Source organism: Prionailurus bengalensis, chromosome B4, assembly GCF_016509475.1.
Source record: "Prionailurus bengalensis isolate Pbe53 chromosome B4, Fcat_Pben_1.1_paternal_pri, whole genome shotgun sequence".
NCBI classification, from domain to species: domain Eukaryota; kingdom Metazoa; phylum Chordata; class Mammalia; order Carnivora; family Felidae; genus Prionailurus; species Prionailurus bengalensis.
Genome location: NC_057358.1, coordinates 50033690 through 50054794, shown reverse-complemented (window position 1 = coordinate 50054794; position 21105 = coordinate 50033690). Strand labels below are relative to the sequence as shown.

At 37.8% G+C, this 21105-nt stretch overlaps 1 protein-coding gene across 5 annotated transcripts in view; it reads left to right on the top strand.

Annotated features, from left to right (window-relative positions):
* Positions 1–332: 332 nt before the first annotated feature.
* LMO3 (LIM domain only 3) overlaps positions 333–21105 on the top strand; it is a 57948-nt gene continuing 37175 nt past the window's right edge. Inside the window, exons 1-3 of one of the 5 annotated variants that reach the window (XM_043564999.1) lie at positions 1265–1623; positions 2309–2375; positions 7624–7837. In XM_043564999.1, the coding sequence (XP_043420934.1) occupies positions 7632–7837 (206 nt within the window). In that variant the 5' untranslated portion in view covers positions 1265–1623; positions 2309–2375; positions 7624–7631. Of the gene's footprint in view, positions 505–1264; positions 1624–1914; positions 2376–3057; positions 3585–7623; positions 7838–21105 lie in introns of those variants that run through there. The other 4 variants (XM_043565000.1, XM_043564998.1, XM_043565001.1 and 1 more) reach the window with 4 other exon arrangements.

The following is a 21105-nucleotide window of genomic DNA, read 5'->3' as shown; positions in this document are numbered from 1 at the left end:
ATCCCATCATTTAATTAGTTGAATGATTTAAACAAAGATTTGCATAGATGCACTAATCAGTTGCCATGAATTACAGAGCAGCAGTTGCCAGCGAGGGGTAACAGATCATACAGTTGGAGGGAAAAAAAATCTCATCTCCTTGAACATAATTAATTTAATTGTCCTCATTAGCTGTACCATTTGTTTTGATTTTATTTCTCCCTTTCCCCACACATACTTCTCCCTCCCTCCCTCTTTTCTTCTTCTCAGTGCATTGGCTGAGAGAGGGAGCGCAGGAGACACACATACACACGCACACGCACACACACACTCTGGGGTGTTTTCAGAGTGGCTCGAGCAGAGAGGTGGGGTAGAACAGCAGGAGCTGTGCGGATGGGTGAGGTGCATGAGTGCCTGCTTAGACGGGCCAGAAAAGCCAAACTTAAGAAATCTGCCTATGTACAGAACAAATCAACTGAAGGGGTTCTTATTAATCCGCCGTCTGTGACTTTCGTTACTTTTCAGGTTAGTTCTGAGTTTTCTTGCCTTTTAAAGGGAGAGGAAAGCAAACTACATACTATTTTATTATGAGCTTTTAAAAAAAGGGAAGGGATAAAAAAAATCAGTTATCAATGCTCTGTTATTATTCCTTAGGAAGAGACACATAATTTGGCCTAAATATTCATGGGGAGGGGGGTGCTTTGATTTTTTTTTTTTTTTAACTAGAACTAGATTAAAACCGATGGTGCTGAGAAGAAAAAAAAAAGTTTTTTGAAGTTCAACAGTTGAATCTTTCTTGGCCCTTAAAACATTTCAGCTAGAGTCATTCAAACGTGGACTGTTTTTAAACTTGACCTTTGACAGGGCTTCATAAAATCTGGTGGGGACGCTATGATAATTACCAGAAAGAGAGGATGACTTTGAAGTTTGAAAACTTAGGGGAAAAAGAAGATATTTTAAAGCTACCAGTAGCCTTTACAGATATAGAGAGGAAAAGAGGTGATTGGGGACAGCAGAACCAATTTCAATTAAAAAAAAAAAAACCCAACCTGTCAAGGCCTCTAAAATAAGCCTATGAAGACAGGGCAGTAATGATGAAAAAACTCTATGGCTGTCTGACCGAGTTAGTTGTGAAAACATGTTTCTTGTGCTCTTGGGTGTTTCTCATTCTAGCATGTGAGCTTTAAATTGCAAGGTGTTCAAGTAATTGCAAGAAGCGTATCCGTGGGGGTGGGAGGCGGTTCAGTATTGGCTAACAAGGAACAAGTTCACAGTTTGGTTCTCGGGCCGCTGGAGGCAGGGAGGAAGGGGAGTATGCCATGCCCTGGACCCAGCTTGTGCGGCAGCACTGCCCTGCTGAGCAGAGACTTTAGAGAGTTCATTAAGGGAAGTCAGAGACCGGGCAACTGCAGCCACCCCCCAGACATTTCCTAAAGAGGACAGTTGTGTGTGTTTCCAGTTCTAGTAGCCGTTTGACTCTCTTGCCTTATTTTAATTTCCATAACCGGTGGCTTCCGAAATGGCTTTGGAAGACAGTTTGCTTTAAATGTGGGCACCTATTCCAAAATGCCCTCGTTGTTTTAGGAGTCCGATCCTTCTCCTCCAGGGCTCTTTCGCAGGACTTCTTTTGGACGGGTCCAGAAGGTAGGGTCTTCCCCAGCCGACTCCTGCAGAGGTCACTTTTTGTGCGCGGGTCGTCCCCAGCGTTTGTGAGTAGCATATGCATGTGGCTGTGCTGACTGCACTTGCAGGCTTGTAAATTTTCACCCTGGGAAATTAGCAACAAAGCCCGATCTGTCTCGTGGCTGCTTTGCACTTTCCGAGGGCGGCTGTACTTGACTGAGCTGCAGAACAGGCACACGAGAGCGAGAGCGAGAGCGAGCGAGCGAGGGAGGGAGAGAAGGAAAGGAGAGAAGAGGGGAGGGGTGGGGGCGAGAGGTAAATAGTCTTAAATCGGAAGGGAGCTGCTTCTCTGTGGTCTTGACAAGCGCTGCCTGGGCTCCGCCGGCTCAGTAATAACTGAGTGACCTTTTCTTCGGCTGTATTATGTCTGGCTGGGAAGGGATTGCATTTTGCAGCTGAGAGCCGGGGCTTCCTCCAGCTCGGCTCCTCGCGTGCTGCTGGGGTAAGTTGTCTTGAGCCAGGACGGAGAGAGACAGCCTCGGACTGCAGTTGCCTAAAAGGAGGACACCTGTGGCTCACATGCGGTCAACACCATTACTTGGCGGATCCTTGAGGACCTCATTATTTTAAACTTAAAAAATAGAGACTCCCTCCCCCCTCCTTTTTTTTTTTTTTCAAACAATGCTTCTTTTTGACCTTTCCCAAGGAGAAGCACTACAAAGCAGCCACTGTGCTTTCTGAACGGCCTCCCCCTGTATCGCTTAATTGAGAAGGTAAGTGCAGCAACTGTGTATACACGCGTCGGCTTATTTGTGGTGTGTGTGTGTCTGCGGGTGCGCGCGTGCGTGTGCGGATGTGGGTATTTTTTTTTTTTTTTTCTTCCCCAGCCTCTCCTAATGAGGCATAAACTGGGGCTGCAGCCCAGCTCCGCACTGCAACTTTCGCTCGGGCTGCAGCTCTGCTGAGACGGTTTTGTTTAAATCATGTGAGGCTTCATTATTTTTATGATGAGACATGAAATAGATGCAGGCGGAAGATGTGGAGGGAAGGAGGGGAGAGCGGCTGCGGCGCGGAATGTCTCAAGTACGACTCGAGTGGATAATAGTCAAAGTTCAGGATGAGCCGCAGCATTCCCACACCCCTTACTCCCGGGAAGAGAGGGGCAGGGAGAGTTTGGAATCGGGAGAGGTTCGCTCCGGCCTGGCCCTGGGGAAGAGAATTCCGTCCTAGGTGGGCTCCAGACCCCCTGCTTCGTACTTGCTGGGATTCACAGCCCCCTCCCCCCGAGAGTTGAAATCACAGTCTTGCGGTTCTTGGGGACACTTCTGCCTCTCCCCACTTTTCCGTAATAAGAAAAGGTGGTTCCGGCGAGATGGAAAAGTGTTTGCAGGGGGGCTGGGGGTGGGGGGCGCGGTGGGGAGAAGTGGCCACGAGAGACAGGTTCCCTGGAACGAGGTGCCCATGTCCTAACAGGAGGAGATTCAAACTGATGCAGCACATTTTTACGGGGGCTACCCAGATTGCTGTTATGAAATACAAGTCAGATTTATGATCTTTTTCATATTGAACATGATATGCTATGCTAACGCTGCATGTGACAGTTTAATCAAATCCATTTGTTACCACGAAGCTAAAAGGGGCCGCTGGGATTTTAGGATTACGGGCAGAGTTAGGGAAGCATGTGGCTTTGTCATTCGCCATCATTTTGCACACCGCCACACTGCGAGGGGCTCTGTGTGTGCGCTCTGTCTCGTCTGGCCGCCCTCATCCCTTCCCCCACCCCCTGCCGCCACTCCGACCCGCTCCCAAAGTGGCTTCACAATAGTCGGTCCTCGGCGGTGTAGGCTGCGCACCAGGTCCACACTTGAGCTAAATCCAGGAGACCCCCTTCCACTTCTACCTTGGGCTCTGTGCTCAATGCGAAGCTGCTGCAACTCAGGCACGCCTAAGTCAACTCATGCAGAAAAAGGAGAAAAGTTTTGGTAAGGTTACAATCTATCATAGATGCACTTTGCCGGCGCTCGGCACTCTTGACTGCTCAAAAGCTTTCCTGCTCTTCCGCTGCTTTTGTGTCTTTTTTTTTTTTTTTTTTTAAGATCCGAAATATTATTGTTGTAAGTGCTTTGGAAGACTGCTGCTTAAACCAATTAATCTTGCGAGGTGCAACAAATACTGCTACATTCTTTGCAAATCATCCCTGTGTGGCTGCGAAGACACAACCACAAAAGGCTAGAGCATAAACTCCATAAGGCATTCTTTGTTAGAGTGCATGTATGTTTCTTATTTTTTTATTATTATTTTATTACTATTATTATTTTTTTTTTTTGCATGTGAGCTGCATCAAAATTGAACTCAGTCTTGCAAATCTCTTGTTGGCCTTTGCCAAGCACCAGCACTTTGCTGCCATGGTAACTGTAATTAAACTGATAAGAGTGGAAAAATGTCAGTATCTCTGAGCCTTGCAGCTGCATTGGAGAAAAAGGGAATCAAATTGGTTCCCAGCTCCATTGCTCCAAAAGGGGAGGGGGTGGTGAAAGGATGGGGAGGGGGTTGGGAGTTGAAGGGGCAGAACAGAGTTAAGCAGCTCCAGCGCCTGAGATCTGGGGACATCTATTTGCATTGTTGTCCCTTAGGGGGCTGCAGCCTGTAGGGATGCTCTGGGCCAGTGAACAGAGAGAAACAAGCTTTTAGGCCCAATCCAGTTCTCCAATCGGGTCTGGGGGCTGGGGAGAGGATGAAGATGGGCAGGAGGAGAGAAAATCTTTTGTTTGGTACCTCTTGGCAATCGAATGGCCATGTTGGCCAAATTCTTTTAATCTGTGTCACTGCTCCCAGCTGCGGAACCTGCATTCCCATTTTAGCATCTTCCTGAGGCACCTCATCTCTGCCAACCCCCTTTATGTATTCCCCCTTCCTGTTCCTTCTCCCAAATTGTTCTCTGTGAATCTTCCGACAGGGACAAAATGTTTTCCGTTCACTATGTGTAGTTAGTCCAAAAATATAAAAGACTGTGTCTAAGTGCTGCAAATCTTTGATTATGATGATTTTTTTTAAGCCCCTGTGTGTTGTGGAGTTGTGGTTACTTTGTTGTGTTAACTACTGAAGCTGAGACCGCGCGGATGAATGGCACAGAACAAGGGAACATAATGGAGGCAATCAACCGTTAGGCCGCCTCACAATGCAATCCAGGCAATTAAAAGCTCACCAGAGTTTAAATGAAATGGTTCTACTTATTTCTGCACACCACACTGCACAGGCTATTATTTATGTCTTTTTTTTAATTATGATTTCCCTTAAACTGTCAAATAACTCAGAATGGCAGGGTCTCAGAGGCAATAAGAATTTCCCTCAGAACAATTTACATGCCAATCTAAAACTAGTTATGAGTCCTGATGTGCTATGAGCAACTTGTGAAATGTTTCTCCGCTTCCGAACGCATAACTCTACCCAGTCATGTTCTTCTGGATGGTGAGGGGCACGGTGGGGAAGGGGGCTGCTGATGCTTTGTGCCTTTTAGGTACATGGCAACGTGGTGACTACTAAATAGTTCTTTTTCTACAACTGTTAACTTGAAGAGTATTGAAAAGATTCCTTTTCAAGAGAAAGGTGATGATGTTCTCTAAAAGAAGGTACCAGGATGGAGGGTAAAATATCAAACTCCTTCAAGCCCAAGGCCAAACAGAATGTAAGAGTTTCAAATATTAATTGGCCTCTGAGTGCTAAATTAAAATGTCAACACAACAAAAACATTTTGTGAAGACAAGCAGGGTAGTGTTACTTGTGCCAAATGTTGGTATTCCCTGTCCTGGTTACAAAGCATTTTGAATAAAGATAGCTGTCCTTCTCCACTTGATGGTAGGAACTCAACTGAGGGAAATATAGCTTAGCTACAACTAAAAGGGATTTAAAATTTTTTTTCTAGCTTTGTGATGTAAAATAATAATAATAATAGCCTTATAAGTTGGTGAATTCGAATAGCCAGCCATCTCTCGATGTTTTCAGTAATGAAATACAGAATGTCATTTAGTAAATCCAAATTTCCCCCCTCCCCCCAGGTATATGGTTAAGAGGCACTTGGATATGTTCTGTACCGTAATTAATGGGATTTATTCCTTGTGGAACCTTGCTAGAAGACGGTAACTAGTTCTGATCAAAGAAACTTCATTTGTTAGAAGTTCTAGAGAGTGAGATTTAGCAGAGCTATCAAGGGTTATGATTAATCTACACTAGACCCTTAGCTCCTTCAAAGAAAGGGAATAGAAAGCAGGCTATAGGAATACCACCTGCTCTTCTGTACAAATCCAGCTGCTAGTCTGCAGCTTTGACGACCACACTGTGCAGATCATGCAGCAAGAACATCCACCCTTTCTTCCCTGCCAGTCCCTAGTCCATCACTCTACCAGAGAACTTATTTGGTAATGGAAGTTCAACATCAAAACAATATTATGTGCAATCCATGCATTATTTGTACCTAGAAAAGTTATTCAGCTCTGAGGGTACAGTGCCTTGATGTCTGTTATCAATGTGATTAAAAATGAAAAAAGAGTGTGAAGGTAATGGAGGTGAAGCCTTCATAAGGAGGCTTCAGAGGAAACTGAAGAAGGTTTAGCTACTTTGGAGTAGGGAAATACTCCAAGATTATGGCTTGGCATTTCTTTTCTTGGAACTGTTTCAAGTGCATCTACATTTGGCGTTTTGTAGAGTTTGAAACTTTATGTACAGGAGAGGAAGCATACTCTAGTAGTGGGATCTCTGGACTGTTAGAAGACCACCAAGTCTAGTGCTTAACCTGTCATTCAGCATCGAGCGAGTCCTTAAACTCTCTTAGGCCTCCGTATCACAATTTGTAAAATGAGGGAGTTAGGAATCAATGATGTCTCGAGTATTTGGTAGTACTTAGAATGAGTTATTGGATAAATATGAAGCTCTGAATAGTTGGTCCAGCTTTTTTTTTTTTTTTTTTTAAACTGGGTATTTGACACTTAGGAAAGAAGAAACTCAAAGGGGAATAGCCTTTCACTGAAAACATTTCAGTCAAGTTGTAAAAACCACAGAACCCAGCTGGACTCCTTATTTATGATGGAGATGTATCTCTAAAGTATATACATTGTATATATATGTCTGGTGCCCTATCTATAACATAATATATTTATGTATATATGTTTGTGTAATTTATATGTATTTAGATTTTTCCTTCTGTTGTTTTTTCTTTCCCCTATGAAATTAATAAGTGTGTGTTTATGGTAATAAACCAATCCTGTACTTTCATTTTATATGAAAGCATACAGTATGCAGTCAGGTAATCTGCCATTTATAGAGGCTCTGACTCATGTTTGTGAGTATAGATTCATTTGTAAAATTGTAACATAAGGAACAAGTTCAAACAGCAAGAACACAGAAGGAAGTATTTAGATGCAAACACACAGTGTAGAATTGGGGAGCTTTCTGGGTGACTGTACTCTATGTTTAACTATAAACAGCCCCACTGCTAAGTCAGGTTAGTGTCTTCCCATTAGGGTACACTCTCCTTCCACCATCAAGCACAAATCAAGTGAATTTCTAACCAATAAAGAAAAACTCATTTTTGACTCTTATAGACGGTGCATGGACTAGTTTGTTCAATAGCTTCCTTTGAGATTATTACTCACGTTTTCTTCCCAAAGGAACTACACTATGCAGATAATGGGGACACTCTAAAATTATTTAATGTTACTGAACTTTGTGTATATGATGTCACCATCATGTCAATTGTCAATGTATACTATGTACAACACGAATGCATTATCCCACCCCCACCCCCACTGTCCAGGTGCAAATTTATAAATGACTTAATAAGGACTTTATAATGTTTGAGGCTTTTGTTTCCAAATTTTAGTTTGATTTCAGGATAGCCCCAAAAGGGAAAGTCTAACGCTCCTTGAGAAAAGCAATAGTAAATATTAAATTTGTTGGAGGTCTTTTGACATCTTTTGATTCTTTCCTGCAGTCCCAGCTCTCTTTTTTGTTTTTGTCTTCCTTTAGGTATACAAATGCTCTCAGTCCAGCCAGACACCAAGCCGAAAGGTTGTGCTGGCTGCAACCGAAAGATCAAGGACCGGTATCTTCTAAAGGCACTGGACAAATACTGGCATGAAGATTGCCTGAAGTGTGCCTGCTGTGACTGTCGTTTGGGAGAGGTGGGCTCCACCCTGTACACTAAAGCTAATCTTATCCTTTGTCGCAGAGACTATCTGAGGTAGGAATTACCCTTGCACACCAGTGATGACTGGATTCCTTTTAAAATACTTTTGTAAGTGTATTTTTTGGTTTCATTTCCTTACTACCAGCTTCTATTCCTGAAAGACATTGACCTGTCAGCCTTCAAAATGTTGCCAGGTGCCTATTATGCAAATTCTTACTCGAGTAATGGCCAGTAAAACATGATATCGAAAGTGATTCCATTTGGCCTGCCTGGATGCTCATAGTTAGAGATTGGTTATTCCACTGCCCGTATTAAAAGCACCAGTTCATGGCAAGGATGTGGTTGGTAGAAATCAGCATATAAGTGTTTCGTTAAACCATACCGACAAGATAGGCTGAGCTTGACACAGAATTGTTCAGCAATCTTCCTGTGTCTCGTTTGTCAGAGAAAGTTCAGTTTGAAATTATTAACTGGTATTTATTAGCATATTTATTATACAGTTTTGACAACTTTCCCCAAGTGTGAATCTGTGTCCCCACCCTCAGTGGCATTCCAAGTGGTCATCACAAAGATATCACGGAGCATTAGCAGCTTCAGACTTGCCAGTAGCATTATGGAAACTAACACAGTAAAGATCTCCATCATTATGGGGAAATGAAAGCCACTCTAAACATCTGATCAGTTTGAGGACAATGCATATATTCTTGCTTAAAAAACCATGAAGCCCTCTATACTTGTTTCCCAGCATTTAGCACTCAATGCGTGAACTTGTATTTAAGAAAAATTATTTTGCTTTTCAGGGAACTTTGTGACTTGATTCAGCTGCAAATTACATATATTAATAAAGTAGGAGCTATCAAATTAGAGAAATGATATATGGCATCATTCGGGTTTTCATATTTGATACGATTAATCATTTTTCTAGTCTGACATTAAGCGATTTATTTTGAATTTTCTCCCTTTATGACACAAAATTTATCAATCAGCCGTAACTCCTTAACCATCTTGGTCATTTTTGGGAAGTGTTTTCTAGGGAATTTGGTGCTTCTCAGTATATAATTCAGTTATTTTTAGTCTGATTTAATCTTTATATATAAAAATGTACCATTTGATTAGTGATAGTTTAAAAGGGTGAATCCAACACTATTTATCAGATTCTACCCCCTGCCCCCCCCCAACCTTAGGATTGCCTCAGCTGACAGCCTCCTGGCTAATTATGACCACTTGTTACTATCCCTCTGTGTTCCAAGGGCATAAAATACACGCAAGGTGCCAACAATAAGAAGTGACTCCATAGCCAGGATTTCCCTTATTGTGGTGGCACAACTAATCAGAATTAACTTATTCCATGAATTCTCTTAGAACTTCAGTCTTTGAACTTCTTCTTTGAAATAATTTTTTTTTCCTCTGCTCATTGTGAACTAGAGCCTCATTTCCACATAAAGCATTTGCATTTTACTTTCAGTGATTTAACAATGCTTCCTAGTTTTGCTTTATCTTTACTAACCAGTGGTCATGGCTTTTTGACTCTTTTTTTTTTACTTTTACATTTGTTTGCAACTGCAGTGTCTCAAGTGTATTTATGTAACAACAGTTCCAAAACAAGGAGCTTATATAAGTCTGCGCAAAGTTAAGGTGTTCTAGTAAGCAATAAAGATAAAAATTAAGTAAGATTTACAGAACATATGTTGAAATAGCCGGATTTTAAAAACTTAAAATTTGCCAATGTAATACCTGTATTGTCAGTTAAACTGTTTTACTGTTGTTGATATAATAGCAAGCAGAGAAGGAAACTTAGATTGTGTTATTCTTATGGTAATAAAAATACAATGTTTAACTGCCGTTTGATAGTCTCAAGTAAGTGTTTTGTTTAAAGGGATTTATCAAAATAGTTTTCATATCAAAAGTGCTTACCCTTCTCTAAGATAGATAGATGTTGCTGTTTGTGACATTACTTAGTTGACTTCTGGTAGACTCAAACTTTTCATGTTTGGTAACTTGTTAAAAAAAATCATACTCTTTCAAATAAAAACCTTGGTCCTAGTTGCCAATATATTCATTTCTCAGAGTATAATGTCCTCTTAAGTTGGTCATTACCACATTAATAGCCAGTTGTTATGTTAACAGCCTAAGGATTGTTAACATTTCAAACTAAGTTGTTAACTGCAAGCTTATTCCTTATTTAAACTGAAGGTTTGTTGTATATAATGTGACTTCTTTGGCAAGAATTCATCAATACTTAAAACTTGCAGAAGCGAAATGGGGAGTTGGTATATGTGTAAAACTGTGGTATGTGTTATAGATTATGCCGCAGATGTGGTATATAGTTTTATGTAAGAAGTATGTATCTCCATGACATCGTGTCCATGTTCAGCAGCATATGTCTCTTACTAGAAATTTAAAATAGTCTAATTCTATATGTCACATAGACAAATACAATTAGGCAAACTTTATTTACAAATTAATTTCTTTGAATGGTGTAGTCATTCAAAAATGTTTATTGGATGCCTGCTGTGTGAGAGGCATAATTCTAGGTAATAGATGAAATTAACTAAGAAAAAATAAAGGTGTACCTAAAATTGTTACTATCTATTTATTAATTACACAAAACCTGTTAAATGATCAGAGAGCAAGTAGTATTCTGTGGCTGTCTTCTCGAGTTTTGAAAACAATTTTTCTCATTTCCCTTAGTTCACATTTACTTTTGTATTTTGCACAAAGCTTAACCATTTAAATCCTATTCAAAAGTGGTTAGGTTCGGTTTTTTGTTTTTGTTTTGTTTTGTTTTGTTTTTGGTGTTTGGATATTATGTGATTTCTTTGAGGCACCAAACAAGCCATAAATAACTTACAGGTTTGTATTTCTCTCTCTAAATCAGTAGGTATCTAAGTAAGAATATGGAAAATGATAAAGAAGAAATAATTTTGTCTGTACTGGTAAATTATTGATTGTAGGTATTATCTTGAGTCAGATAACTTTTTCATTTCTAGAGAACTGTGAAATATTTTTTTCCAGTTGTATTTAACTTCCTAATTAACTTCTTCCAAAAAAGAAAACAAACAAAAAAATCAAACACTTGTCATGCTGAACAATGAATCTTGAAGTTATAACATTTTATTTGCATTACTTTGTTTTTTTTAAGTTCTTTGAATAATAAATACAAGAATTTAAATCATAAGATACTTTCTTAGAGTTATAGGAACTATTATTGTGGTAAATACGATTTCTCTCAGATTTTTCTCTCCTTTGTGGCACAATTAGCTTTAAGAAAAAGAAATATGATCTCACCATTTATATACTGAGTTTCAGAACTCCACAATTCATTTTCCATAACGGGGCTGGTATAATGTCTTTTATTTCTCTGTAGAATATACAATGTACATATCTGATGAGAGAGAATTTGCCAGTTTGTAGGATTGTTCTCTGCCTTTGGAAACTCATTAGATAAAGGAACAGAAGGATTGACTTTTTAAAACTTCCTCTATTAACATGAGTTCTGACTTAAACTATGAAGTCAATCTGCCCATCAATATTTATACGCCAAGACCTAGAAATCTAGATGTTAAAAAATGTATCCGACACATTCATAACTTTTTCATTTTTAAAATTAAATGTATGACAGATTAGATGGAGGAGCATCTTTATACCTTGAACTAGATAGAGCTCATAACCAACAGAATACCCAAAGTAGATTAATAATTCTTGTCTAAAAACAGAAAAGTTTTAGTAATGATGTTTATGGGACTCTTGTCACTGCTAAGCTGTCCATCACCCTTGTCTCATTTTGGAAAATATGAAAAAAAGTAGTGAACGTGTAATCAGAGTTTTAGAATTAAAATCTCGTGGCAAGTGTTACAAAGTCAGAACGAGGAGAAATAACAAACTACTTTACTTTTCAACTTGGAGGAAGTAAAGAATATCAGAACTTACCTCTCAAGACTTTGGGAAATTTTTGCTTGTTTTTTTTTTTTGTTTTGTTTTGTTTTTTGTTGTTGTTGTTAAGCCTAAAACTTCTTACTTGTATATTTTAAGCATCAAGTCCCTGTAGGCTGCATCTTGTATGTCTGAATGGTGTCTTACCAGAGAATGTATTCAAAGCTGTTTGCTGTGATGTTATGCCATGGAAGCTGCTTATAGCTCTTCCTATATGAGAAGCTGAAAATGCCTTCTGTAAAATTTAATGTAATTTGCTATTTTTATATCTGGGAATAATGTGTTTAAAATGAAACTGCTGGGAGAGAATGATGCTTCATGTCCCACTATAGCTGCCAATTAACAAAAGGCATTTGAAGGTGTTATGCTGACTATAATTTTACATCCTTTAATAGAATAATAGAACGACTTGCAAATAGAAATTTAAACTTAAATGCCAAATGCCACATAGAGTATTAATCTGGCTATAACTTTATTTCAGAGTAATCAAATCCTGTGCCCTAAATTTTTATATAAAGTTTAATTTATATTTGTGCGTACATAATTACAACCTTAAAAGTAAACATGAACATGTTAATATAATTTTATCTGACAGTTCATTGCATAGATTTTTTTTAATGTTGAATAAGGTGTTTATTCTTTTTTTCCCCCCTTCATTTTCCTCTTTTTAATATTAGGCAGTTGAAAATATCTTCCCCAGAAATCAGTGCATTATTATTATTTGAAAAATCACTTTTTATTGTTTTAAATTCTGAAAATGTAAGCTTTTATAAGGAATGAAACTCCTCCCAAATGAACTTTTTTCCTACAAGCTTCGTTTCAGTTTTTTGACACTTCATTATTATCGTAATTTTTATGATATTTAAATGTCTCACATAATCTTAATATGATGAAATATTGTAACATATGAGTCTATTAGACCCCATGCCCTGTTAAAAAATATTGTTTTATTTCTTGTAAATGATCTTACCTTATTTACAACTTTATAAGAAGTTGTAATTTATAAGAAGTTGTATTATTGAATTTTATTTTATTTCAAACATTTTACACTCTATACCATTCAAGGACCAGTACAAATCAGGAGTGATAATTTTATTTGCTACAATATTTTGAGAGAGAGCCCCTCATTTTTGGAAAAATTGGTGGATTTTCTGAGCAACAACTCTGTAGCAATCTCTGTTAAAAATATTTCACATACATATAGAATTTGTCGTTTGTAAATTTATCTATGACATCTTTCTGTCCTTGCCCTGTAATGCATCCATTTTCAGTGGGGTATTTAACATAATTAATTATTTTAGTGTTGTGGCTTTTGTTTTGTCTTGTTTTATAGACGACACATTTTCACTGAAAATACCTCCCTCAAGATACCTCCCTCAAGAATATTGAAAATTTGAAAATACTTCACGCTGTTTTTATATTTTTATTGGTTTTTTTTTTGATCTTTTTATAAAGCATGGAATACTTCAGTCAGGATAGTTCTTACCCATAAGATGGATAAGTTAGGCATACCTGACTTAGCAGAAAAATATTCTGTTTCTACAAGTATATTTAGGATTAAATGCATCTGGAAGAACTACATTTGAGAATTGCTAAAATTGCTTATTTTGCACTTTATAAATACACAGAACTCTGGGAAAGAACCTCTATTTTTGGTTGCTCTTAGTGTATATCAAAGTAAGCCAGCATTTCATTTATAAACTCACCATTAACTTCCATTAAGTGACTAATAATAAATGTTAATGTTGTGTTTTGACTGCATACACATAATTTATTAAGGAATCTCATTTGAAAAATATGCTGAAAGGAGTAATTTGGTAAATGGTTTTGATGCCTATATGCACTGCAGAAATGTATTATGTAGTTCAGTTTTTTGCCTCACAGAAAAATTATATAACCTAAAAGAATTGCACGAACCTCAAGCAGCCATTATACTTTCCTTCATTACACTATGAAGCATTGAAATCTTATTTTTGCATATGGTTTGGAAACATTTTCTGGTTCTTAGGAGAATTTCTTCTATTATTCAAAAGTTTTATGCTGGCACCTCATCCTGTCTTCAAAAAAAAATTAGCCAACGTTTCTCACCTTAATCCATATAATAATCGTTAAGGTAGGACAAGATGTTGAAAACAAGGAAAGTAAAAATAAAAACAGCTGTATTCTTTCTATTCAGTTGGCCAGCTATTTTTTAAACGACATTTGCATTAACTGTGTTTCTTCAAAAAGGCATTTTTCTTTCATTTTAATTTTTTATTGGCTTATATAAGCGATTACTCCTACCGATACATGGAATTACCCCTTGCGAAGCATTAAAGGGGTGTGGGTATGTATACGCATGCCACGCATACAGATGGTAGAATCTATATGGCCTTAGAACGAGCATCGGCCTTAGAATGAGCATTAACTTTTCACAATCAACTTTCACCAGATCACCATAGTTTGACAGGCATTAAAATTTGTAAACTTAGATACTCGATGTCAGCTAATTTCTTAGTATTTGTAACTATAACACTGACTTATTCTTACAGGGTGTTCACCATTCTAAAAAGAAAGACAAGTTTTATGACACTATAGAATGCCTAAGTATATTCCCTTGTGATTTTTATCACCCAATTCTGTTTTTCTCAGCGCCGATGGAGTTTGACACTGTCTGTTCTGTGTCTGTTTCCACCATCATACCATATTTTTTTAATGATTAACTATGTATTTCCCTTCTCAAGGCATTTATAAGAAATTTATTTTGAAGCAGAAGCTTACATTGTTAAGCAAAAAGTGTGGCATTTAGATTTTTATTGTTGACTTTAAAGCAATTTCTTTTGCCTATTAAGACTTTTTGCCCCTTATTATTGATATTAATGGATAACTTTCTTCTAAAGGATTTAGGACGTAAGCTTACCCTTTTATTATATTCATCAAGCATATTTACTGTATTCACAACCTGCCCACATCAGTCATTTGTGCATTCACCTGTTCCGTTTTGCTTTCTCCCTGTATTACTGAAACATCTTGATAGATCTTTTTCTTCTCAATAAGATTTTTGTAGTTATGTAAAGATTCCAAGTCTTTTGTTGAATTTTGTTTTCTTTCATAGTGCTAGTTTTTGTGATGCAAAAATCTCTAGCTGTGGACTTTACTAGTTTAAAACAAAATCACACTTGAGATAAATAATCAGCTTGGAATAGTCAGATCCCTGATTTGAAGTTGGAAAATTAACATTAAGCTGCGTGTATTAAGTTAGACTCTAACCAGCATGTGTTGTTATGATTCAATTTAATATTAAAAACTCTCCAACTGGGCTACAGGGAAAATAAAAGACTCTGAGGAATTCAAAGATTATTTGCAGAGGAGTACAACAAAGCCATATTTAAGTAAAATTGTTATTACTAATGCAGTAAAGCATCATCTACATTAAATCCATCCTACTAATAAAAACAGAAAATCAGTTTTAATAAACATAAATAGCAAATATGACAAGGACTAGTAAAGGGGAAAGGAACTTCATAAAATGTGCTAACATTGTATAGTAATCTAAATACCACTGAGAAAAAATAAATTCCCAACTCATTTATGATGTGGGATCCCAACAGCCAACTTCATGAGGAAAAAGAAAATTTTAGACTTGCTAGTTTATTCTCATTTCCTAAAACTTTTAGAACAGTGCCATGTTTTTATTATAACAGTTCTAACAGATGTGCATACTGGTTTTGAAATTATTTTGTTCTCTTGTTGTTACAACATTTCAAAATATCTTAAGTAATATCCCTTGATAGACGGCTCACATTTTCCCCAAATAAGCAGGCTCAGGGCTGTTACACTTTCAACTACCTATGGCATTAAGCATGATGCTTCTTTTGTATTGATGAACTACTCAATGAAAACGTATTCTGATGAATAGCTTTATATTAGACTGGGTGAGATCAGTGATTAGTTGCCTGTTTGTTTGGATAAATGGGGGAGGGATCAGAGACATGGAAATAGCAGTCTTAACTTTTAACAAAAAATATGAGTATCAGTTTTAGTGGGCAGGTTTATTTGTATTTTCAGGTAAGAAGTCCAGCTATACTGTGAACATAGTTTTAAAGCCTGTAAGTATTGCATGTGAATATCCACGGAGAGATCATTTGTGCTTTGGGAGATACAGAGAAATCAGAAGTTATTTAATTGCGTCAAAACTTACGAACTAGTATTATTTTCTGGGGCTATTTATTAGAAAAAAATTTTGTAAAGTTTCTGAGCTATAAGAATCCTTCTTTCTACAGCACATCCTTGCTGAGTGGGTAGTTAATAGAGGTTATATTTATTATTACATGCTTTGCTATCTAACAGTTAAAAAATGAAACCATTTAGTTACTTAACAAATATTTGAGTGCTAATGCTTCATTCCTATAAATAATGAATGTGGAATATTGTATTTCTAATTGATATTATGTAATGTATAAACATAAAGTTATTAATATTTTACTATGTAAATAAAAAGGAATCAGAAATTAGGGAAGAACTTAAGGGCAAATTATTTTTCAAAATTTCTACAACTGGTATAATCACTATTTGTGATTAAGTAACTAAGTAAAACATATAGAGTTTTAGCCTGCCTGTTATTTCTTTTTTTTTTTTTAATTTTTTTTTTCAACGTTTTTTATTTATTTTTGGGACAGAGAGAGACAGAGCATGAATGGGGGAGGGGCAGAGAGAGAGGGAGACACAGAATCGGAAACAGGCTCCAGGCTCTGAGCCATCAGCCCAGAGCCCCACGTGGGGCTCGAACTCACGGACCGCGAGATCGTGACCTGGCTGAAGTCGGACGTTTAACCGACGGCACCACCCAGGCGCCCCACTGCCTGTTATTTCTTAAGGAGGCAATATAGAGAATGAGAAGAGGTATACTCAGAAGAGAATGGAAACACTTTTGAGAAAGAGAGGTTATAAATAATATGTAAAAAGTGGACTCTGTAAAAATCCTTTTGATAGCCAGTGGTCCTATAACAGAAGCTGAGCTTTGACCTTTGAAGTTATATTTTGGATGCAGAGTAAGATAGAGTTAACTTTGTAACTTCCATGCAACTTGCAATGTTTTCATCTCTTATCACAGATATCGGTACAGTTATCAGAGCTGCAGCTGACACTCCTTGTAAAATGCTTAGCATCATTGGTCCCCATTTTCTCATTCAACATTGTTCTCTATTATACTTTAGGTACTGAACAGAGCTGTAGAATACTGCACTGCATAAAACAGAACTACCGCCCCTCCTCTTAGAGTTTATATTCTAGTTAGGGGAAGCAGATAATTGACAGAATAAACATCGAGTACATTCAGAGATGATGAATACTACAGAAAAATGGAGCAGTATAAGAAGTTTGCAGAATTTGTATTGTGTGTGTTTGACTATGAGAGAGAGAGGGAGGAGGAGGAGGAGGAGGAGGAGGAAGGCAAGGAAGGAGGAAAGGATTTGAAAAATTAAATAGGCTAGACAGGGACAGCCTTGTTGAGATGGTGGCTTGAGCAAAGACCTAAAAAGGTGAAGGTGAAGGTGAAGGAGCTTGCCTTGGGATTGGAGAGGATGGACAATTCCAAGCATAGGGATCAGCCCATACAGTGTCCTTGCAATGGAAGCTTTTTTGATGTGTTTGAGGAACATCAAGGATGTTAGTATAGTTGGGATGAATAAAAGCAGAAGAGACAAGGATTAGAAGCAACCATTATGTTGCCCCATGGTATTCCCTGTTGCTCTTACAACCAAGAATGCCCCTTTACTTTTCTAAATGTTCCTTAAGGAAGTGATATTACTCCTGTCTGACAACTGCTAGGAAGCTTATTCAGATAGGCTGTTACAGGCTGAGTTCCATTTGGGATTACAGAACCCATCGGGACAACTTCTACATTGTAGTATTTCAAGGTGAAATATAAAGGGATGTCCATATTGATGAGCTAGGGCTGCTGACTCTGCATGTGTGAGTATAGCACTGTGGCCCAAGATGTTGTTAAGCTCTGTCCTAATCACAGCATAATTGATATTTTTTGAATCCTGGGGCAATAAAAATTGCAAAGATGGGGAGTTTTCAACAGCTCTCCAAAGGGTGATTTTTTTCATTATTTTTAAAGTCAAGCCAAGTCTTATTAAATTTTTTTCTAGCATAAAATATTTAAAATAACATATTTACTGTAATTATCATAAATGTTTCCAAATTCAGCATTGAAAGAAAATGCATCAAAATCATATTGTTATTTAAAACAACTTATTTGGGGCTCCCTGGTGGCTCAGTCAGTTAAGCATGTGAATCTTGATTTTGCTCAGGTCATGATCTCACAGTACATGGGATCCAGCCCTGTGTTGGGCTCTGTGCTGACAGTGTGGAGCTTGCTTGGGATTCTCTCTCTCCCTCTCTCTCTCTGCCCCTCCCCTGCTCTCACACGCATGTGCTGTCTCTCTCTCTCTCTCTCTCTCTCTCTCTCTCTCTCTCTCTCAAAATAAATAAAAACTTTAAAAAAAATAAAACAACTTAATTTAATTCTTTCAACGTTTATTTATTTTTGGGACAGAGAGAGACAGAGCATGAACGGGGGAGGGGCAGAGAGAGAGGGAGACACAGAATCAGAAACAGGCTCCAGGCTCTGAGCCATCAGCCCAGAGCCCCACGTGGGGCTCGAACTCATGGACCGCGAGATCGTGACCTGGCTGAAGTTGGACGCTTAACCGACTGCGCCACCCAGGCGCCCCAACTTAATTTAATTCTTGATGAGATGGGGCAAATGTTACCTAACCGCTCTGTTTATACTCCTGTTTCACATTTGTAAACTAACCCCAGTTCACTAATTGTAGTTTCACATCAAGAAGAGCTAAGGATTAATCTTCAAAACTAAAAGATTAATATGAATTTCTATTTGTGAGAGTGGGATTTGTATGTACAAACCGGCTTTGCTTTTAAAAATGAAAAAAAATAGCTTTAAACTTTAAATACAAATCAAAGTACTTCAGCCTGTATTTACATTTACAAAATGGGCTGGGATGCAGCCTGGGTATTGGCCTAGAAGCTGTGCTAATGTGCCTTGAATCTTACTTACAAAGAGGTACAGCATGAATGGGTGAGCTTTCAAAACAGTGGCCAAGCCATCTATGCTTCCTCACAAAATCTAAAATGTACTTTTCAGAAAGAGAGAGAAGGTGGTGGCCAAGTGGCTTTACAAGTTTTTTTTTTCTTTTTTCTTTTTTTGGTTTTAAACTTTGACATTTTTTTTAATATTTAGATTTAGATTTTTTTACATTTAGATTCAAGTTAGTTAACATACAGTATCATGTTGGTTTCAGGAGTAGAATTTAGTGATTCATCACATACCTACAATACCCAGTGCTCATCCCAACAAGTGTCCTCCTTAATGCCCGTCACACACATTTAGCCATCCCCCACCCACCTCTGCTCCACCAACCCTCAGTTCTCTATATTTAAGTCTCTTATGGTTTGTCTCCATGTCTGTTTGTATCTTATTTTTCCTTCCCTTCCCCGATGTACATCTGTTTTGTTTCTTAAATTTCACATATGAGTGAAATCATATATTTGTCTTTCCTCTGATTGACTTATTTTGCTTTGCATAGTATGCTCTAGTCCCATCTGGCTTTACAGGTCTTAAGTCCTACCATCACCTTATACATCCTTAGTGCTACTTTTTGTTACAATTTCTAGCAGCCCTCCTTTTTTTGGGGGGGGGGGGGCAGATGGGGCATCTGTAGTAACTGCCATCTTGTCCTGGTTGAGTTAAAGACCTGTTTTCCTAATCATTTTGTGATTCTCACCTACCAAAGTGCATCAATTTGAGCTTGATTTTAAGGAAAAGTTGCTTGATCTTGACCTAACAGTTTGCTTGGTATTTAAATAATGTTGTTAATAGTAGTTATTAAACTAACAATCCTTTGCAATAGAGATCACTTGCTTATTTGGCTCAAGTTCTTAAATGACTTGTGTTCTTGATTAATGGTAGATTTCTACACTGACTTGAGAAAAAGTTATAGATTTTAAGTTGAAAAAAATATTTTGTTCATTTTCCTTGGAGGATTTATCTACTGGAGGATAAACAGAGACTTTCATTTCAACACAACTCAGTTTTTTACAGTGATTCTAGTCACAAGCTTATCCTACATTCATTTTAACACAGACAGTGTATTTGAAATCATTTTACTGTGTATTTCTTATTTCTTATTGTTCTACCACATTGGGTATTGCCCCTTCCTCACCAACTATCACTAATAGCAAATCAGTGACCTATTCCTAGTAGGATGCATTCATCTGCTGGTTTTTACCTTCTGTATCGCTTTATAAAAAGATAAAAGCCACACTAGTTCTTGTTAATTCCCGAAGCATCTCCCAAGCTAAGTGAGGCTAGATCTAATCCTTAGAGTTTTAGAGGCATGTCAGGTAGTATAATGGTGAGGAGTCCAGATTTGAAATCCACCCTGTTCCTGGTACATCCCAGCTGTATATTCCTAGGCAAGTTACTCAACCTCTCCAAGCCTCAGTTTACTCAGTTGTAACTAGGAGTGAGAGACCCATTCATAGAATTGTCAGGGACAATTGTCCCTGACATAGAATTGTCAGGTGTCAATGAAATACCATAGGGAAAGATTTGAACACACTGATGGATCCTCCAATGTGAGTCTCTGTTGTTATAAAGAAAAAAAGAATGGCACTGAGTTATGAAGATAAGATAGTTGGAAAATTAAACATAAGGAGAAGGTTAAAGAAATCGATTGAGATATGTTGTTTAAGGATGATTAATAATCAAGAATATGAAAAGTGACTACTATTATAAGATCTTTTACCAAGTTTTCGTTTACAAAGGAGATAGTTGAAGAAATACCTAAATCCCATATGCACCTGAAAGCCATATAGGAAAAAATATTCCATGGTGGACATTATTAGAATTTGTTAAATTAAGATTAACAAAGCCTTCTGAAATATCTTCTACGCCCACACTCCACATTTTAGCCTGTGAAAATTCTGTGGCCCTTGTAAAGCATTTTATTTAATATCTCATAGGGAAGAATTATATATAAAATTTCAGCTTGCTTTAAGTTTCCTTTGTAGTCTTTAAAAAAATTTTTTTTAATGTGTATTTATTTTTAGGAGGGGGGAGGGGCAGAGAGAGAAGGAGACAGAGGATCCGAAGTGGGCTCATGCTGACAGCAGAGAGTCTGATGTAGGGCTCAAACTCACAAACCAGGAGATCATGACCTGAGCTGAAGTCTGATGCTTAACCAACTGAGCCACCCAGGTTTCCTTCATAGTCTTGATTTTTGCATCTTTTTCCTCAGGTGGCAAGGACAATTGAATGCCAGTATCTTTTTTCTGATGTGCTTTTTCACAGTGTTCCCTAAACATTTTGATTATGTCCCTTT